General features: G+C 48.0%; 1 protein-coding gene across 6 annotated transcripts in view; it reads left to right on the forward strand.

Annotated features, from left to right (window-relative positions):
* Positions 1 to 19,276, forward strand: part of XDH (xanthine dehydrogenase) — a 69,324-nt gene that overhangs the window by 12,213 nt on the left and 37,835 nt on the right. For 3 of the 6 annotated variants that reach the window (XM_060412324.1, XM_004006045.5, XM_060412323.1), the window contains exons 5-13: positions 2,296 to 2,422; positions 3,369 to 3,430; positions 10,009 to 10,077; positions 10,410 to 10,496; positions 11,572 to 11,713; positions 14,285 to 14,377; positions 14,954 to 15,105; positions 16,343 to 16,436; positions 17,795 to 17,904. In XM_060412324.1, the coding sequence (XP_060268307.1) occupies positions 2,296 to 2,422; positions 3,369 to 3,430; positions 10,009 to 10,077; positions 10,410 to 10,496; positions 11,572 to 11,713; positions 14,285 to 14,377; positions 14,954 to 15,105; positions 16,343 to 16,436; positions 17,795 to 17,904 (936 nt within the window). Of the gene's footprint in view, positions 1 to 2,295; positions 2,423 to 3,368; positions 3,431 to 10,008; positions 10,078 to 10,406; positions 10,497 to 11,571; positions 11,714 to 14,284; positions 14,378 to 14,953; positions 15,106 to 16,342; positions 16,437 to 17,794; positions 17,905 to 19,276 lie in introns of all 6 variants that reach the window. The other 3 variants (XM_042246315.2, XM_027966969.2, XM_042246314.1) reach the window with 1 other exon arrangement.

The raw sequence follows: 19,276 nt of genomic DNA on the forward strand, positions 1-19,276 counted from the left end.
AGTATTCCCTGTACCATATCATTTGGATCTTGCCTTCCTTGGGTCCCTGACATGAATCCTGGAGCCAGGGCTGCCAGTTGAGCAAGCTAACTATACCCCCAGATGGAGCATCTTGGACCAGTCATGTGGGGTCAGAGTCGGGTGAGGTGGTATTACGTCACCTGTGTGGCTTCGCTTCCTAGGCAGGAAAGTGGCAGGTTACTAAACCTGTCCAACTTGCAGCAGGTGTGAGAGGGTTAATGAGGGCTTGTAATTTACTTTGAAACAAATAGACAAGAAGGAACTATTTAAACACAGGGATCACATCCCTAGAATCAGGGGAAAGCCCTCCCTTTCCAGTGGTACAGAGCCTTATTTCTGATGCACTTCTTTTGGCTCCAGATAAGCTTTGATTCCACTTTCCCTTGTCCGTTTATGTTTTCCTCCGGGATTCTATGACACCACGTGTCCCTCCTCCCTCCGTGCTGGAACCGTGTGCAGCTCCTCCTCAGCTCAGTCCCTAATCGCTGCAGCGCCCTGGGCTCTGGCCTGGGCCCAGTCCCTTCCCCACCTTCATACTCTCCCAACATGAGTTTAAGGCCATCTCCATATCTTCAGGTTCCATCTCTCCTCAGAGATCAGACTCCGATTTCCAGCTGCCTACTTGAATCACTAGATGGGTGTCTGATATCAAACTTAACAAAAACTCAATTTCACCCCAGCTTCGTTCTCCTCTGGTCTTCCTCCATCTGAGTCAATGGCAAAGCATCCACCCAATTGCTCATGACCAAAATCTAGGAGTCCTCTGTGATGTTTGCATTCCCCGTATCCAGTCCATCCAGAAGTAACAGCTACTCTGCCTCCAGACTTTACAATGGAATCTTCATTCGTTTCTCTGTCTCCCCTACTGTTTGGTCCAAGTCACATTCCTTCCCGCCTAGGCCACGTCAATGTCATGATCCCCTGTGTCTTCTCTTTCCCCCACAGCCATTCTCTATTCAACAGCTAGAGTGAATCTTTAAAAACACAAATTCAATCGTATCAAGCCCTGCTGAAATTCCCCTTTAAAAAGCTTCCCATCATCATACCCAAAATCACAGTCAGGATCCCTAATCCTGGCTGTGAAGAGCTGCAGGCTCTGGCTGCTTCCTGTCCCCCCAGCTGACATCTCTTGTCCCAGGGTTCCACCTGTCCCGGCCTTTCAGCAGATTTTCACACTGTCTGTGCTCAGAGCCCTTTTACTCACTGTTCCTTCTGCCTGGGTAACTCGCTTCCTTGTTCCAAATCAAGTTCACCTTAAAGGTCGCTTTATCAGAATGGCTCTTCTGACCACTCCAAATAGCCACTAGTCAGTCACTCTGAGTCATGTCATCTTGTATTAATTCTCTATATAGTACCAACCTCCACCTCGAATTTTCTTCTTTGTTTTTGTCAGTATTTCCCCCATAAGGATGTGAGCTTCGTGAGACCAGGGACTTCATCTCTCTTTCACATGCTCCATCCCCAGGGGATATACTATGCCTGGCACATAATAGATTCTCAGTAAATACTTCTCAAATGAATGACTATCTGTACTAAGTACTGGTGATACAACATTCTAGCAATTTTACTTGACATACGTTCCAAGAGAGATTCCCAAGAGATTAGAAAATAATGTAGATGAGGAGAATTTCGTTGTAATAAAGATCTGGCAGATCTGAATGAAAATTCTGTGATGTTCAATGCTTTTAGTGAATTCTATAGCACACATTTTCCAATTCTTAAGTCTCCATCCATTGGACTTCAAGAATTGCCTTCACTTAAGAATACAGAGCTGTTCTAATTTGGAATAAAATGCATTCATTTGGTTGATTTTGGGTTGTGGGGTAGTGTAGTTGAGAGAACCTAACACAGTTCTTGCTTTCCCCATGTGCAATCTTACACACATCCCTTAAATCTCTTAAATCTTCCTCCTCTGTCTTCAGCGAAGAGAGTGGTTCTAATTGTCGCTGTTCTTAGAGGGGGGTGTCCTATTAATAACTTCCATTGGCTGACTCCCTACTCTGTGCCAGGTATGATGGCCAAGCGTTTTACCTGAATGATCTCACTGAATTCTCAGCACAGCTCTGGAGATAAGTGCTAGGGTAGTGCTAAACAAACAGACAAGGTTTAGGAAGACTTGGTAGCCTGGCCGCGGTCACAGCTGGTGAGTGGGGACACTCGGATTTGACTTTGGGCAGTGCAGACTGTCAACATGGGCTGTCTTCAGTTGAATCATGTAGGGAGCCTGGCAGGGGTTCTGCCAACACAGGTGTCTGTGTCATCTGCCCCTTTTAGGAGAGAATCGCCAAAAGTCACGGCTCTCAGTGTGGCTTCTGCACCCCCGGCATCGTCATGAGCATGTACACGCTGCTTCGGAATCAGCCCGAGCCCACTGTTGAAGAAATCGAGGATGCTTTCCAAGGTATGGGCCTTGTGCAGGGCCCAGGAGGCAAAGGGGCAAGCGGGTTTCTGAGGAGGGCAGGGCAGGGGCAGAGTGGAAGCCAGGAGTGAACTAGGAGTTCCAGGCACTTGAGGGAAGGGCTCAGGCTGCCCCATCATGGTAGCTAAGATTTGTTGGGAAATGGCCCTCTCTTACTTTGATAGAACACTTGGTTAGTTTGAAGACCCTCTGGGCTCTCCTGCCTTAGTGTCCATCTTCCTGCGCTGTCTTCCTGACCCAGCTCTGTGCTGGGAAGGGTGACCTTGAGTGCCTGGAGTGGGAGGAGATCATCTGGGAAGCTGCACAGAAGCCAATGACATGGCATCTGCCCTGGCAGCTTCCCCAGAGCAGGGTTCCATGGGGCAAAGGCCATGTATGAAGAAGGCGGCCCTGGTTCTGAGTCTGGGGCAGGAAGTGGCTCCCCACTTTGCCTTCTATGAATGGGCCCAGGTGGCTGGACCTGCTATCTCTTCCTCTGAATTGAATAGAGAAAGCTTGCCATCCATTCAATTTCTTTCAGTGCATCATTTATTCCAGCCAGTTATGTGAAGTCCAGTCATAGGCCAGGCACTAGTCAGGGTACAAGGACATAGGAATGGAAGACAGTCCCTCTCCTCAAGGAGTCCATGTTCTGAAGGGGAAGAGAATTTATAATGTAGTTTGATAAGCTCAGTGATAAAGCTTTGACTAGGAGTCACCATGGGAGGACTTAGGGGGGCACTTGATTCAGTCTAAGCATTCTAGGAAAACTTCCTGGAAGAAGTGATAGATGTTTGGAAGTCAAGGGTACAAGTAAAAGGAGGATCATTCCAAGTAAAGAAAATAGAATATATAAAGAGAGCATTTAACTGTGCTGGGAGCAAAGCCACAAACCTCTTAGCTGCCCTGGGGCCAGTGCTGACATTGCAGGTTTTTCCTTGGCCCACAGGAAACTTATGCCGCTGTACAGGCTACAGACCCATCCTCCAGGGCTTCCGGACCTTTGCCAAGGTGAGTGGGGGCTCTGGGACAGCAGTGGCCCGGTTCCTGAAGCAGCAACACTCTGGAATCACAGTTGGGAGCGATGCCAAGGGCCTCTGGGTTACAGGAAAAAAAGATAAGATGACCAACTGGCAGGAACTTCTGCTGTAGGTACCTGGCAAGGACACTGGGCTCTGCCATTCTTATTTGGTGTGTGGGGGGAAGTGGTGGTTCTCATCAATAGCCCGGAGACTTTCCTTCCAGGAAAGGCCTGGAGAGCTGGCTCCTGAAAGAGACATGCCACCTAAGAGCAAACTTCCTACAGGGCGTTCGGGCTTGGCATCCTGCCTTGGTGTCTGGCATGCTCAGCCCATGGGGCAGGTGCTGAATGTGACGTTTAGTAACAACCCAGCCTGACTCAGCACTCGCGTCCCTCCTCCCTTGCCATCCAGGCTGCTTTCTGCAGCTGGCACTCTGCTGGGTTTATGAAATAATTAGATCTCCAGATAGTGTGTGAAGCCCTGCAGTATTCATATAACTCTGAGTGAGAAACCACAGCTGGGATGAACAGGCACTGATTACATAAATGCAGCCCACACACCTGCCATATGGCAAGGAGGACCGAGAGCTGGCTTCCCCTTTCTTTGCTTAATCTCCCCAGATTTTACCTGATTCCCCAAATGGGTCAAGTTGATCCTAACTCCTATCAAACTGTCTCATCTCAATTTGATTCTGGGTTGAGGGGAGAGTCACAGACACCTGTGTCTTTCACTGACCTTAGAGTTGGTACAGTGCAAAAAAAGGAGTATTGCATCCAAATAGTCCAAAAGGGTAGAGGTGGGACCTCTAAGGATGGGAAACAGCACACCCTGGTGAATGCTGATATTGAGGAACCAGGAAGTATGAATTTAAATGAAAGTGATTGAAAGATTAGATTCAGTCTGCAGACCTGGGTTCAAATCCCATTGCATCACTTAATTGATACATGATATTGGGCAAATTTCCTCATTTCTAAAATGGGGATTCTAATAATACCTACCTTAAAATGCTTGTGGAAAGAACTCCTTGTAAAGCTCTTAGAACAGAGCCTGGCACATCCTACATTTTCAGTAAACGGCAACATAAATTATGATGCTGGTACATTTTTTCCCGTCACCCAATATTTAATCTTCATGTGCTACTTAGGCTTCCCTGAGAACCACGGATTGTTAATTTTGTCCATGTATTTATTTCATAGGAGGCTTCTCAAAGGAAGATTATCTGACCAGCCCTCCTAGTTTCTCAAAAGAGAAGGACTTTTGGGTGTAGCTGGAAAGTATCCTCCTTCTGAGAGTCAGAGTTTTATCATTGTTGAAATGGTTCCTAAGCCCCCTTTATAGCCATACCTCCCTCAATCCTGCTGCCTGGCAGCGTAGAGCAGAGTCAAGTAGAGCTGGGTGCTTTAAGTAGCTCAAGCGACTGGCACACAGAGTATGCTCAGAAGCTCATGCATGTTACTCACTGGAGCCCCCAAGGCCCTCTTCAGAGCCTTTTAACTCTTGTTTTACACACAGTTCTAACAAACTCAGGTATCTAGTTTACATGGCCACACTGGAAAAGAGTGAGGAAGGTATGCTATAGGAAGGCAGCCTGTTCACAGCAAGAAATGATAACAAAGAAGGAAATGAGGAATCATAAAAATAATCTTGAGCCTAATCATTTTAGCCTGGGCTTCTCAGGTGGCACAGTGGTAAAGAATCTGCCTGCCTTTGCAGGAGATGCAAGAGATGCAGGTTTGATCTCTGGGTTGGGAAGATCCCCTGGAGGAAGAAATGGCAACGTGTTCCAGTATTCTTGTCTGGAAAAGTCCATGGATAGAGGAATCTGACGGGTTACAGTCCATAGGGCTGCAAAGAGTCAGACGTGACTGAGAGGCTTAGCATGCACACACCCCGAAAGAGGAAATCTCTCTGGGGGAAAACCCTAATCTTATCCAACCTCAGCAGACCTCGAGGGCAGTGACACATCATCGTATATCACAACAGTTTATGTCATAAAAAAACATCAGCAAATTATTAAGAAGAAAGATCTAAGTAAGAATGTGCTGGTACTTTAATTATTTGTGAAAGATAGTTTTGTGAAATATATCCTTCCCCACAAGGATCAGGTGAGCGAGGCTGTTGTCTTACTGTATGCAGGGCCTAGTATTCCCCTACATTACTCCTTCTCCAAAACGAGAGATGAGATGAGGCCCTCTTCTTTCTGTCCAAACACAGAGGGGAAAGGCAAAGTGTTGTTGCTTAGTCACGAAGTCATGTTCCACTCTTTGTGACCCCGTGGACTGCAGCACACCAGGCTTCCCTGTCCTTCACTCTATCTCCTGGAGTTTGCTCAAACTCATGTCCATTGAGTCACTGATGCCACCCAACCATCTCATCCTCTGTCACTCCCTTCTCCTCTTGCCCTCAATCTTTCCCAGCACATCAGGTCTTTTCCAGTGAGTCGGCTCGTCATGTCAAGTGTCCAAAATACTGGAGCTTCAGCATCAGTCCTTCTAATGAATGTTCAGGATTGATTTCCTTTAGGATTGACTGGTTTGATCTCTTTGCAGTCCAAGGGACTCTCAAGAGTAGTGGGGAGGTAGAAAATAGACAGCTCTGAAATCCAGTGATAAAGTAGTCACTACAGGAGGGGTCTGCACACAGGGTGGTTGAGGCAAGTCTGAGAATGCTTTCAGGTTCCCAAAGGAGCTTCAGCCTCCTTAGCCCTCTGAGAACTTCTTCGGGGACACTGATGAGCTGTGACTCATCGTTTAGTAAATAGTGACATGAATGCTGTCTTCCATGATTCATGTAGAGAAGGGTTCCTCCCGACTACTCCCCTAGGAGCTGGCTGCTCTGGAAATGTGTCTAGGACTGAGCCTGGGAATTTTCCCCACTCTCGCAGAACTCCACGATTCTATAGTGTCTTCTGGGGCCCTGAGCTGAGACTTCTGCCTCCTTAGGGCAGATCAGTCAGGTAAACACTCCCTTTCCCACCTTCAGTGCATTGGTTGAGGATGTAGCAATCTGGGCTCTAGTCTGTGCTCCGTCATTGGCACCTGGAGAGGTCTTCAGCAAGTCCTCTATCCATAGGTGTTGGGTCAGCAGACCTGTACATAACCTACCGAACAGGTCCACGGTGAGAAATAAAGAGTGTGAACTTTCTGGCAAGAAGTGCCTGATAAGGAGTGGGAGGCTGTCAGGCACATCCCTGGCCTAGCTCTGGTCCTAGACATCTTTGGCAGGAGCCCCACAAAGACTCCAGCCTGGGGGTGCCCAGGACTTGATGGGTTAGAAGTAGAGGCACGAGTGCTGTGAGAACCAATGAAATTTCTCTCAGGGAGGCTTCCTCAGGAAGCAGTACTGAAGTGGGAATGTGAGCACAAAAAGATGTTTTGATAAAATAGGACCTAGGTTTTATGGCGGAGAAGGCAATGGCACCCCACTCCAGTACTCTTGCCTGGAAAATCCCATGGACGGAGGAGCCTGGTAGGCTGCAGTCCATGGGGTCGCTAAGAGTCGGACCCGACTGAGAGACTTCACTTTCACTTTTCACTTTCATGCATTGGAGAAGGAAATGGCAACCCACTCCAGCGCTCTTGCCTGGAGAATCCCAGGGACGGCAGAGCCTGGTGGGCTGCCGTCTATGGGTTCCCACAGAGTCAGACACGACTGAAGCGACTTAGCAGCAGTTTTTATGGAGAAATTTTCTTAAAATTAAATTTCTCTGTTACTTCCAGGAGAGATCCTGTTTATATATCCTCAAGTTATTTAATCTATATTTATCAAGCAGAGGCCCTCCCTATGGGCAGAGACAAGTGGGCTGCAGGGGTGGGGGTGCAGTATCTGCTGCCCCTCTAGATGCTGGGGTGGATTTCAAACCCAGGTTTCATTTGACAGGAATAATCTAGGTTCTTTCAGTTCAGTTCAGTCGCTCAGTCGTGTCTGAGTCTTTGCAACCCAATGAATCGCAGCATGCCAGGCCTCCCTGTCCATCACCAACTCCCGGAGTTCACTTAGATTCATGTCCATCGAGTCAGTGATGCCATCCAGCCATCCCATCCTCGGTCATCCCCTTCTCCTCTTGCCCCCAATCCCTCCCACCATCAGAGTCTTTTCCAATGAGTCAACTCTTCGCATGAGGTGGCCAAAGTACTGGAGCTTCAGCTTTAGCATCATTCCTTCCAAAGAAATCCCAGGGCTGATCTCCTTCAGAATGGACTGGTTGGATCTCCTTGCAGTCCAAGGGACTCTCAAGAGTCTTCTCCAACACCACAGTTCAAAAGCATCAATTCTTCAGCACTCAGCTTTCTTCACAGTCCAACTCTCACATCCATACATGACTACTGGAAAAACCATAGCCTTGACTAGACAGACCTTAGTCGGCAGAGTAATGTCTCTGCTTTTGAATATGCTCTCTAGGTTGGTCATAACTTTTCTTCCAAGGAGTAAGCAACTTTTCATTTCATGGCTGCAGTCACCATCTGCAGTGATTTGGGAGGCCATAATAATAAAGTCTGACACTGTTTCCACTGTTTCCCCATCTATTTCCCATGAAGTGATGGGACCCCATGCCATGATCTTCGTTTTCTGAATGTTGAGCTTTAAGCCAACTTTTTCACTCTCCTCTTTCACTTTCATCAAGAGGCTTTTTAGCTCCTCTTCACTTTCTGCCATCAGGGTGGTGTCATCTGCATATCTGAGGTGATTGATATTTCTCCCAGCAATCTTGATTCCAGCTTGTGTTTCTTCCAGTCCAGCATTTCTCATGATGTACTCTGCCTACAAGTTAAATAAGCAGGGTGACAATATACAGCCTTGACGTACTCCTTTTCCGAGTTGGAACCAGTCTGTTGTTCCATGTCCAGTTCTAACTATTGGTTCCTGACCTGCATACAGATTTCTCAACAGGCAGGTCAGGTGATCTGGTATTCCCATCTCTTTCAGAATTTTCCACAGTTAATTGTGATCCACACAGTCAAAGGCTTTGGCATAGTCAATCAAGCAGAAATAGATGTTTTTCTGGAACTCTCTTGCTTTTTCCATGATCCAGTGGGTGTTGGCAATTTGATGTCTGGTTCCTCTGCCTTTTCTAAAACCAGCTTGAACATCAGGGAGTTCACGGTTTACGTATTGCTGAAGCCTGGCTTGGAGAATTTTGAGCATTACTTTACTAGCATGTGAGATGAGTGCAATTGTGTGGTAGTTTGAGCATTCTTTGGCATTGCCTTTCTTTGGGATTGGAAAAGGACTGGACCTTTTCCAGTCCTGTGGCCACTGCTGAGTTTTCCAAATGTGCTGGCATATTGAGTGCAGCACTTTCACAGCATCATCTTTCAGGATTTGAAAGAGCTCAACTGGAATTCCATCACCTCCACTAGCTTTGTTCATAGTGATGCTTTCTAAGGCCCACTTGACTTCACATTCCAAGATGTCTGGCTCTAGATGAGTGATCACACCATCATAATTATCTGAGTCATGAAGATCTTTTTTGTACAGTTCTTCTGTGTATTCTTGCCACCTCTTCTTAATATCTTCTGCTTCTGTTAGGTCCATGCCATTTCTGTCCTTTATTGAGCCCATCTTTGCATGAAATGTTCCCTTGGTATCTCTAATTTTCTTGAAGAGATCGCTAGTCTTTCCCATTCTTTTGTTTGCCTCTATTTCTTTGCGTTGATCACTGAAGAAGGCTTTCTTATTGCTTCTTGCTATTCTTTGGAACTCTGCATTCAGATGCTTATATCTTTCCTTTTCTCCTTTTCTTTTCACTTCTCTTCTTTTCACAGCTATTTGTAAGGCCTCCTCAGATAGCCATTTTGCTTTTTTTGCATTTCTTTTCCATGGGGATGGTCTTGAGCCCTGTCTCCTGTACAATGTCACAAACCTCATTCCATAGTTCATCAGGTACTCTATCTATCAGATCTAGGCCCTTAAATCTATTTCTCCCTTCCACTGTATAACCATAAGGGATTTGATTTAGGTCATACCTGAATGGTCTAGTGGTTTTCTCTGCTTTCTTCAATTTCAGTCTGAATTTGGTAATAAGGAGTTCACAATTTGAGCCACAGTCAGCTCCTGGTCTTGTTTTTGTTGACTGTATAGAGCTTCTCCATCTTTGGCTGCAGAGAATATAATCAATCTGATTTTGGTGTTGACCATCTGGTGATGTCCATGTGTAGAGTCTTCTCTTGTGTTGTTGGAAGAGGGTGTTTGCTATGACCAGTGCATTTTCTTGGCAAAACTCTATTAGTCTTTGCCCTGCTTCATTCCGCATTCCAAGGCCAAATTTGCCTGTTCCTCCAGGTGTTTCTTGACTTCCTACTTTTGCATTCCAGTCCCCTATAATAAAAAAGACATCTTTTTTGGTTGTTAGTTCTAAAAGGTCTTGTAGGTCTTCACAGAACCGTTCAACTTCAGCTTCTTCAGCGTTACTGGTTGGGGCATAGACTTGGATTATATGATATTGAATGGTTTGCCTTGGAGACGAACACAGATCATTCTGTTCTTTAGCTTCAAAGCTAGGTTCTTTAGCTTCTGTGAAAACTCTTTGCAAATATCTTTGTGTGACATTTGTGGTCATCTCTGTAGAATGGTGGATGCTGTGGAGGAAATGGGAACAATGCAAACTGCTGCATGGACCAGAAGAAAGACCACAGGGTAAGTGGATCTTTTTTGGCCTGGAAGCCTGAGGACCAACCTCAGGTCAAAGGAGCCAGTGGGCTATCTCCACACTCTGAGCTGTGGCAGCTGGAAGAGGAAACCATTATCTTCAAACTGAAGTTGGCGAATGTACACCTTAGCCCTGGATCCTCTGGCAAAACCTCTTTGTCCCTGCTTCCTGGGAGCTACCTCTCCCCCAACCCATCCCCACCCCAACCAGCCTGCTGGGGGCTGCGGATGAGCTCACTTGGACAGAGGGCTGGGCCAGCCCTATGGGGCATTTTAATGCAGGAGACAGTGTATCCCTTATCTTTTCCCCTTTCCAGCAGGTTACTCTCTCACCATCTTTATTCAACCCAGAGGAGTTTATGCCCCTGGATCCCACCCAGGAACCCATCTTCCCCCCAGAATTGCTGGTAGGTGATGCCCCCTGAGCCCCTGGAGACCTGCTGAGTCCCACTAGTACCCACTGGGGTCTTTGTGTCCTCTTTCTCCTATGGGTTTCAGCCTGAATTTCCCTTTGTTTCTCTTACTCCAAGTCCCTGTGCCACATATTTCCACAGGGACCTACGCTTCTCCTCTTCACATGCGTTGCTCACATGTGAGGAGGGGGTCTGTCTGGCAGGCCATGTACAGTAATAGGAGCTCCAGAAGTGTTTGCTGACACTCTGCCTAAATCTCTTGTCTAAGCCCCGAAGCAATGCATTCTTTCTGTAAGCCACCCATTTTTTTTACAAAACAAACAAAGAAACAAAAAAGCGCTGTGTTCAAAGGACACAATCCATGATGTGCAGCCCTGTCTTAAGGACACCTCTCACGCCCATTTTCTCACCTGATGATCTTGCTCCTCCACACCAACGTTTATGGCAAACAGACAACCAAAAATCAAGCCACGCTCAAAGTTTCTCAAGCGCAGGCTTCTCTAGGGGTGGTGAGAGTATGAAGATGACTTTAAGAGTTCATTGGGCCAGAAAGAATGGCTTTGCAGCTGACCACCAGAATATCTTTCTCTGGATCATGAAACCTTTAAAAAACCATCAGTTTGATTTGGGGATTTTCCCTCCTGACTCTGCATCACCCCTCATGCGCTAGAAGTGACCCTCCCTTACGTTCCCTTCTGATAGCCCTGCTTCTGCCACCCCTGTGCCCTCTCGCACCTCCTGGAGGCAGTGAGGGACAGTTGAAGTCACCTTGTGTTCCCATAGTCTTGATCCTCAGGCTTCTCCTTTACCTGCAAAAGGAGAGACTAACAGCACCTTCTTCCCCGAGCTCTTCTAAAGACTAAATGAAATAACGTATGTGAAAGAGCCGCGGCCCAAGTCCTGCCTCAGTACCAAGCGTTTCCCCTCGCTTCTTCCCTGACATGCACTTTCCCGCTGAATTCAGTACTAAGCAAATCCATAATTAATCCTCTTGCAAACTGAAAGCAACGGGCCTGGGAATCACAGCGGGGAGGAGGAGGCCACACGGTAAGAAAATGGCATTTTCCAGAGGCTGAAAGACGTTCCACCGAAGCAGCTGCGTTTTGAAGGGGAGCGTGTGACCTGGATTCAATCCTCCACCTTGAAGGAGTTGCTGGACCTCAAAGCTCAGCATCCCGAGGCCAAGCTGGTGGTGGGGAACACAGAGATCGGTAAAGATGTGGGCAGCTCTTGGTCAGTCTGCCCAGATCAGCCCCTTGTGGCTCTGTGTGTCCTACTCTGCCTTCATTTCCCCATTTCCTAAGTGGAGGTGATAATGCCTCCTCCAATGGGCTTCCCTGGTGGCTCAGACAGTAAAGAATCCGCCTGCAGTGTGGGAGACCTGGGTTTGATCCCTGGGTCGGGAAGATCCCCTGGAGAAGGGAATGGCTTCCCACTCTAGTATTCTTGCTTTTAGAATTCCATGGCCAGAGGTGCCTGGTGGGCCACAGTCTGTGGGGTCACAAAGAGTTGGACACAACTGAGCGACTAACACTCACTTTTCAAGGGTTGCTCTGAGTATTAACTGAGATCCTTGCTGATTGTTCTCCATAAACACTGACAGAGACCTGGCCCGATGCTACGTATTCTGGGCAAGCCAGGGGTGCCCAGATCACCTAGACCAGACTCCTTCCCTTGAGGGTCTCCCAGTCTGAGGGTAAGGGAGCAACATGGGTCAAGTGTCTGGGCCAGTACCTGACAGACCCGAGGGGTTCCATAAATGTTACTCTCCTGCCCCCTTTTTCTGGGGGTGATGTGGTAAGGCAAGGGAGAGGAAATGCCCAAGTGTGGCTGTGCTGTGTTGCCCATGTCTGTGGCCACCTGCCCTGTGGTGCTACCCCCCAGACGTGAGCCCCACAATATGTAAACAGGCCAAGGAGGCTCCAGAGGCGCCACTCGCAGCCCCGGTGCTTGAAGACTCAGGAGCAGAGATGCCCCACCTCCTGCTAGGCTCGGTCCATTCCTATACCTGGCGTGGCCCATTTCCCCTTGGCTGGGCCCCATGCCCAGTGAGGATCCAGGAGAGGTGGGGAGGCACAGGCCAGGGCAGTCTCAGGGGACCCTCAGAGGCCAGGGCCATCTCAGAGCAGCCCATTCTAGCCTGTCGGGGCTCCTATCTCTGGCTCTGGAAGAACCCCCCTACCCCAAGCCCTGGGTTCTGGTTGGCTCTGCAGCTGCAGAGAGGAGGGCCCGGCTCGGGTGTGTACTGGTGAACTGCAGAACTGAGCCATGCCTGTGAGCACACGTGCCATATGGAGCCCCTCGCTGCAACAACGGGGCCCACTGGACGGCAGGGTGAGAGGCACTGCAGGTGATAGGATCACGACGGCCTATGCGGCCATGACCCGAGGGCCCAGGGTCACGTGAGTTAAGGTGGAGAATGACTGGCTGGAAAAATCTTTGGGGCCCTTGGAGGTATGGCATATTCCTCACCAAGAATCATACAATGTCTTGGACTCAGTTAGATTCTAAGAGAAAAGGAATTCACAAAGATATTACAAGCTCCAAATTAGAAAGAATAGCCTAAGATCACTCCACAGCTCTACCCCTCCTCCTTCCCACACCCTGCCTCCCCCAGAGCAACCTTCATGCACCATACCTCCCCCCGGGTAACCATCTACTGCCGTGATGTTGGGGGAAGCTGAGCATCAAGAAAACCTTATCAAGATGAACCACTTATTGCCTCCCTCTCCCCTCTTTATTCTATGAGCTGATATTCAAACAGACCAGGCTTCTCAAAGCCTGCTCCACCCTTCAGAGACCCTCTGCAGCACGTGAGAAGATGGGGGATGATGCACAGATATTTCCTTTTTAACCTTTTCTATTTACAACCCTGTGGGTGGGGCTGGGAGGGGTGCTGTGCTGACTGGGTCTGAGGAATAGAAGCAGGTCTGTTCAGAGAGGTTTCTTACTTGGTTCACTGGAAGGATAGAAATCAGACACAGACATTCGGTCTCATCAAGCCATGCACTGTAAGAACTCAGACAGATATTGGGAACTAGGCGTTGATTTAAATTTTTCTCTCAGTCGTTTTTCCTTTTTGTCTGAATGTTAGACTTTCATATTATATTACTATTACATCCCAACTCTAATAATTGCCTCGGTACTGTAATGTGCCCGTTCTTAGCTGTATAATTTAGGAAAGAAACTTCACCTCCCTGTGCTCCGGTTTCCTATCTACTGTTGTTTTTAGAGCCTCAGTTGTGTCTGACTCTTGGCGACCCCATGCACAGTAGCCCACCAGGCTCCTCTGTCCTTGGGGTTTTCCAGACAAGAATACTAGAGTAGGTTGACATTTCCATCTCCAGGGGATCTTCCCGACCCAGGAATCAAACCCATGTCTCCTGAATTGCAGGCAGATTCTTTACCGTTGAGCCACCAGGAAACCCTTCTTATCTATGAACAGAGAAAATCACAGTATTTCATAGGGTTATTATGAGGATTAAATGAGTTAAAATACGTAAAGTGTTTCAAAGGGTTTCTGACTTATTTTCATGCCCTTTTTCTAATATTGTGAATAAACACACATGCACATACACACATATGAAGTCAAGTTCATCTTATTTGAGTTCCGATGAGAGAGAGAAAGACATAGCTTCCTGGCTGATCATGTGGAAACTGCACTTTATCCCATGTCCTGTCCATTGCCCCTCCAAGTCCCGAGACATCCACAGAGCATGTGAAATCCGTGCTGTCTGCAGAGGTGGGAGCCCTGCAACTTGGGGCTTTTCATTTCTTTCAAGGCATTGAGATGAAGTTTAAGAATCAGCTGTTTCCTGTGATCATCTGCCCAGCCTGGATCCCTGAGCTGAATTCAGTGGAGCATGGACCTGAGGGTAAGGGCGGGGGGCGCTGCTTGAGCCCACAGAGGGGCTGGGATCTTGGAGGTGGGTTGTGTAGAGGATGGTGGCGATCCTGCTGCACCTGCTTTTTCAAGAGTCACCCTGCACGGGGGACGCGGACACCTTCACTGTTCTCCTCCACTGAGCATCCATCGTCGGGTACCAATGGGCTCGAGGCTTGATATTTTCAGTAATCATTCTCAATCCTGGCTGCACACAGATTCATTCATGAGAATAGGGGGTGGGTGGAGATGGGGGTTGGGGTGCTTTTTTTAAAAGAAATGCCAAGAGTTCACCCTCAGAGATCTGATTTTAATGAGTTGAGAGTCACTAGTTTAGAGAAAAAAACACTCTGGTTTTAAGCCTGGGCTTGAGTTCTGGCTCTGTTATTAACTGTGTACCATTGGGCAGGTCACCAGACCTCTCTGGGCCTTAATTTCTTCATCCATATAAGGACGTGCATCCTGGTTCATCCTTACTCAGTTGCTGTGAAGCTTCCTAGGAGCTGTGTATGGAAGTGCTTCTTGAGCTGTGAGGTGGATGGCTGTCATTCCGAGCATGTGTTCCCAGGGATCTCCTTTGGAGCTGCTTGTCCCCTGAGCTCTGTGGAAAAGACCCTGCTCGAGGCAGTTGCCAAGCTTCCCACCCAGAAAACGGAGGTGTTCAGAGGAGTCCTGGAGCAGCTGCGCTGGTTCGCCGGGAAGCAGGTCAAGTCTGTGGCGGTGAGTCACTAGATAGGGGCCCAGGATGGGCACTTTGCCCACAAGGCGAGGGAGCCAGCCTGGGTTCTATTACAGCCCGAATAGGCCTCAAACTTGTGTTTAGGATTTCCTGGGGGCTTGTTGAAAATGCAGACTCCTGGGCCCCACTCTCAGAGAAACTGACTGCAGATCTGGGTTGGGGCGCAGGAGTCAGGCTTTAACAAGCCCCAAGGGTGCTCCTGATGTGGCCCTAGGGCCACTCTGGGGGTGCGCGTGCTATAACTCCATCTTCACCCCTGAGGCTGGAGAGATGGGGCCGCCTGCCCATCTCTTTCTGAACTTAGCCGAGGCTGCCAGCAGGTGCAAGAGAGATAAGTTAGGGAGAAGCCAAAATAGGAAGGCGGACTGCCTTTCAGAGTCAGGGGTAGAACCTAAGGTGGAGCCCCTTGAGAGGAGAGAGAGGCCCATGGGTCGACTGCAATCAGCCTTCAGACAAGCCCCCAGATCCAGGGTTTGCAGACGGCGTTCTCACACTCGGCGCCATTTGAGTCTCACAACTGTTGATGGGGTTGGAAGGAAAGCTGACCCTTCCATTCTATTGTTGTAGCTGTTGTTTTAAATTAGAACAAAAAACAAAGCCAAACAACCTACTCCCATTCCCCTCACCCTACCTCAAGCACCTTTTCCAATTACAGATAAGGAGACTCAAACTCATAAAACTCTAAGTTCCCCAATTCAGATGAAATTGACTTGCGGGAAGGATTTTTTTTTTTTTCCTGGAGCAACTGGTTTTCTTCCCCTTTACTAATAATGGGAACTCTGTGTCTGATTCTCCTTATATTCTTTGCCAAGGAAGCTCAGTTCGAACACATTGTTTGTCCTTAAGGCTTCCCATTCTTTTTCCTTGATCTTTGTCTTTTATTTCTCTTTCACTAACTCTCTACAGCCTCAGTGATAAACCATCTCAGCCCTTTCAGAAAAAGGTTGGGTGAAATCAATCAAACAAATGTAAATGAACTGATCCTGGTTTACATATAGGTAAACTTCAGAGCTGGGCCCCAACCCCAGGCGTTGGAATCTCAAGTTCGGCATGTTGCCCGAACGCCCGGGTTCTTATTGTGCTGGTCTGGTGTCTATAGTGGGTGGAGGATCTCAGAGCTCTCCCTTCAGCAGATGTCCCCCACCTTCCACATTCGGGAGCCAGGAAAGCTGGACTTTCCTGGGGTGGGCTCTCACATATTCTCCCTGCTTGTCCTAGTCCATTGGAGGGAACATCATCACAGCCAGCCCCATCTCCGACCTCAACCCTGTGTTCATGGCCAGTGGGACCAAGCTGACCATCGTGTCCAGAGGTGAGCTGCCTCATGCAGAGGTCAGGAAAGAGGGCCAGGGCTGGAGTGGAATCTCACAGGATAAGTCACTTACTGCAGAAGCAGAACCCAAAGTTCAATAATAGCTTTCCTAAAGCTTGGATCCCTGGAAACTACAAAAGGAGACGCACCCAGGCTGGGGGCCAGGAGGGCTGGACCATCACTTTATTAAGAATTCACAATAGGACCTGTCACCCAGATGCCATACTCAGTGGTGTGTTCTGGGGCCAGAGTATGCCACTCAGCATAGTTGATGGCTGGGTTTTCAGGGAGTCTGAGCATTTGTTAAACATGGCTATTGTTAAACATTAAACTATATACCCTCACAATGAAATAAATGATATTAAAAACAAAGGTAATAAATACTCAAAATTCACCATTTCCTCATTATTTCCCTTCAGTTTACAGCTGTCTATATCTTTGAGGTTATTTCCATTTATTCCATTTGCAGACTGGAAATGCTATGTAATAGTTCACTCCTGCACCTCTTTCCTTGCTCAAGGGTTTCCCCAAGACCACCTCTAGGTTTAAGGACTTTCAGGAGGACAAGGAAGACTCACAGGACTCAGTGTTGAGTCTGCTCATGGCTATGACTTATTACAGCAGGAGAATAGAGAGTGAAATCAGCAAAGGGAGAAGAAGCATGGGGCAGAGGAAACCAGGCACAAGCTTCCAGGGCCTCCTCCCAGGGGAGTCACACAGGACACACTCATTCTCCCCAGGAATAAGTTGAGCCATGACGACACACGTGAAGGATTGTTTACTGGGGATGCTCGGTAGAGACTTAGCGCCCTGGGCTTTTAGTGGGGCTGGTCATGTAGCTCTGCCTGGCACGTACCAGAAGTCCAGACTTCCAGAAGGAAAGTCAGGTGTTGAGCATAAACCATATGATTTGTACAAACATTTTAGGCATTGTGATCTGTTCTTATCAGAAAATGGTGGGAACTCTCCTGAAAGCTAAGGTCCCAGAGGACAGCCACTGGCCAGCCTTGTAAGCAGACCTCTTAGAGGGTGGCAGGCCTGCTGTGTCAACTCTTCGCTACCCTCTTTTCAACTTCACACTGAGCTATGCTGCTCTGGTAGCTTGACATTGGCCGTTGTAGAAATATTTATACCACAGAAGCTTGTGAATGCTATGAGTCAGGGCTTTTTCTTAAAGAACTGATTGTTAAACAGTCACCAGCACACCAATGCTAAGGGTTTCGGATGGAGTACCTGGGTCCCTGTCGTGCCAGCCACTCCCTCTGACTGTGGGCTTCAGGGGCCAGGAAGGAGAATTCCCCTGGTGATCTGTCCTATGCTTTCTCACACTGGTCCCTCTCTGTCTTGCCTCTGTACAGGCACCAGAAGAACCATTCCAATGGACCACACCTTCTTCCCCAGCTACAGAAAGACCCTGCTGGGTCCAGAGGAGATACTGCTGTCCATTGAGATCCCCTACAGCAGGGAGGTAAGATGCTGTCAGTACAACCCAAATCACCCCTGCTCCTGCCAGGCTCCAGACAAAGAGATCTGCCTCGGGGACCACGCTTAGCATCTCTCCACTTTAACACTGATGTTCTTGTCTCTGAGCCTGGCCTTTATTAACAAACCATATTCTTTTCTGGACAATGAGGAGTTTCAGGGTATTGGGCACAGGGCACAGACAAGGAAACCAGACAGGTAGATGTGTGGTTCTGAACAAGTCATTCATCTTTCTGAGCCACAAATCCTCATCTGTAAAATGGGCCCATGTTTACTGACTGTGCAAATTATTGCGAGGACCAGAAAGAAAGAATTCATAAAGTTCCTTGCAGGTGTCTGGGAGCCAGTGGGGATCAGCAGCTGGTGCTAGCAACACAATTCCAAGAATATACCCAGCTGTGGAATATCTCTGCCCCAGTTTTCATATGATGAGGCATGCAATGTGCCTGCCAGATGGAGTGGCACCACCAATGTGAGTCAGGTCCTCACCTGTTAAACTTGGGCTCAACCAGGTGCTTTTTCTGGCACCCCACTCCAGTACTCTTGCCTGGAAAATCCCATGGATGAAGGAGCCTGGTAGGGTGCAGTCCATGGGGTCGCTGAGAGTTGGACACGACTCAGTGACTTCACTTTCACTTTTCACTTTCATGAATTGGAGAAGGAAATGGCGACCCACTCCAGTGTTCTTGCCTGGAGAATCCCAGGGACAGGGGAGCCTGGTGGGCTGCCGTCTATGGGGTTGCACAGAGTCGGACACGACTGAAGCGACTTAGCAGCAGCAGTAGCAGCAGGTGCTTTTTCACTGATCATGCCCTGGGTTCACTTGGATGGGTTTCTGCCTCACGGGAGGGTTTTCTGGCCTGGTGGGGCAGGTCTGGGATCCTCTGACCACCTTGCTCGTGTTCCTTGGGGCCTGTGGTATCCTGACCTGGCATGGTTTTGTCCTGCACATTCCGTGGGCCTTTAGAAGAGTGATCTGGGAGAGGCCGGGCACCAGCAGTAAAGGAGAGTATTAAGGGTTTACACAGCTGGTGCTCTAGCAAGTGTTACAAGGCATGTTTGCCCTTGCTGATTTTGACCTCCTTAATGAGAATGTTGATTAAGTTAAGGCTGTTATGTCCCTGTAGTGGTTTTCCAGCTTGTCTTTATAGGCTATTTTGAACAGTGATTCCCAGAGTTTTTGTATTTCACAGATCAATAGATTTAAAAAAAAAAAAAAAAAACTTGTGAGATAGGGAAAGAAGGAGGATATGGTCCAGTTTGTATTCTCCCAGGTAGAGACATAAACAAAAAAACATTTCATAAATGAAAGATTTTCATACCAAGAATTTGGAAGTCTTTCTCAAGAAAGAACAGCC

The sequence above is a fragment of the Ovis aries genome, chromosome 3, assembly GCF_016772045.2.
Source record: "Ovis aries strain OAR_USU_Benz2616 breed Rambouillet chromosome 3, ARS-UI_Ramb_v3.0, whole genome shotgun sequence".
NCBI classification, from domain to species: Eukaryota; Metazoa; Chordata; class Mammalia; order Artiodactyla; family Bovidae; genus Ovis; species Ovis aries.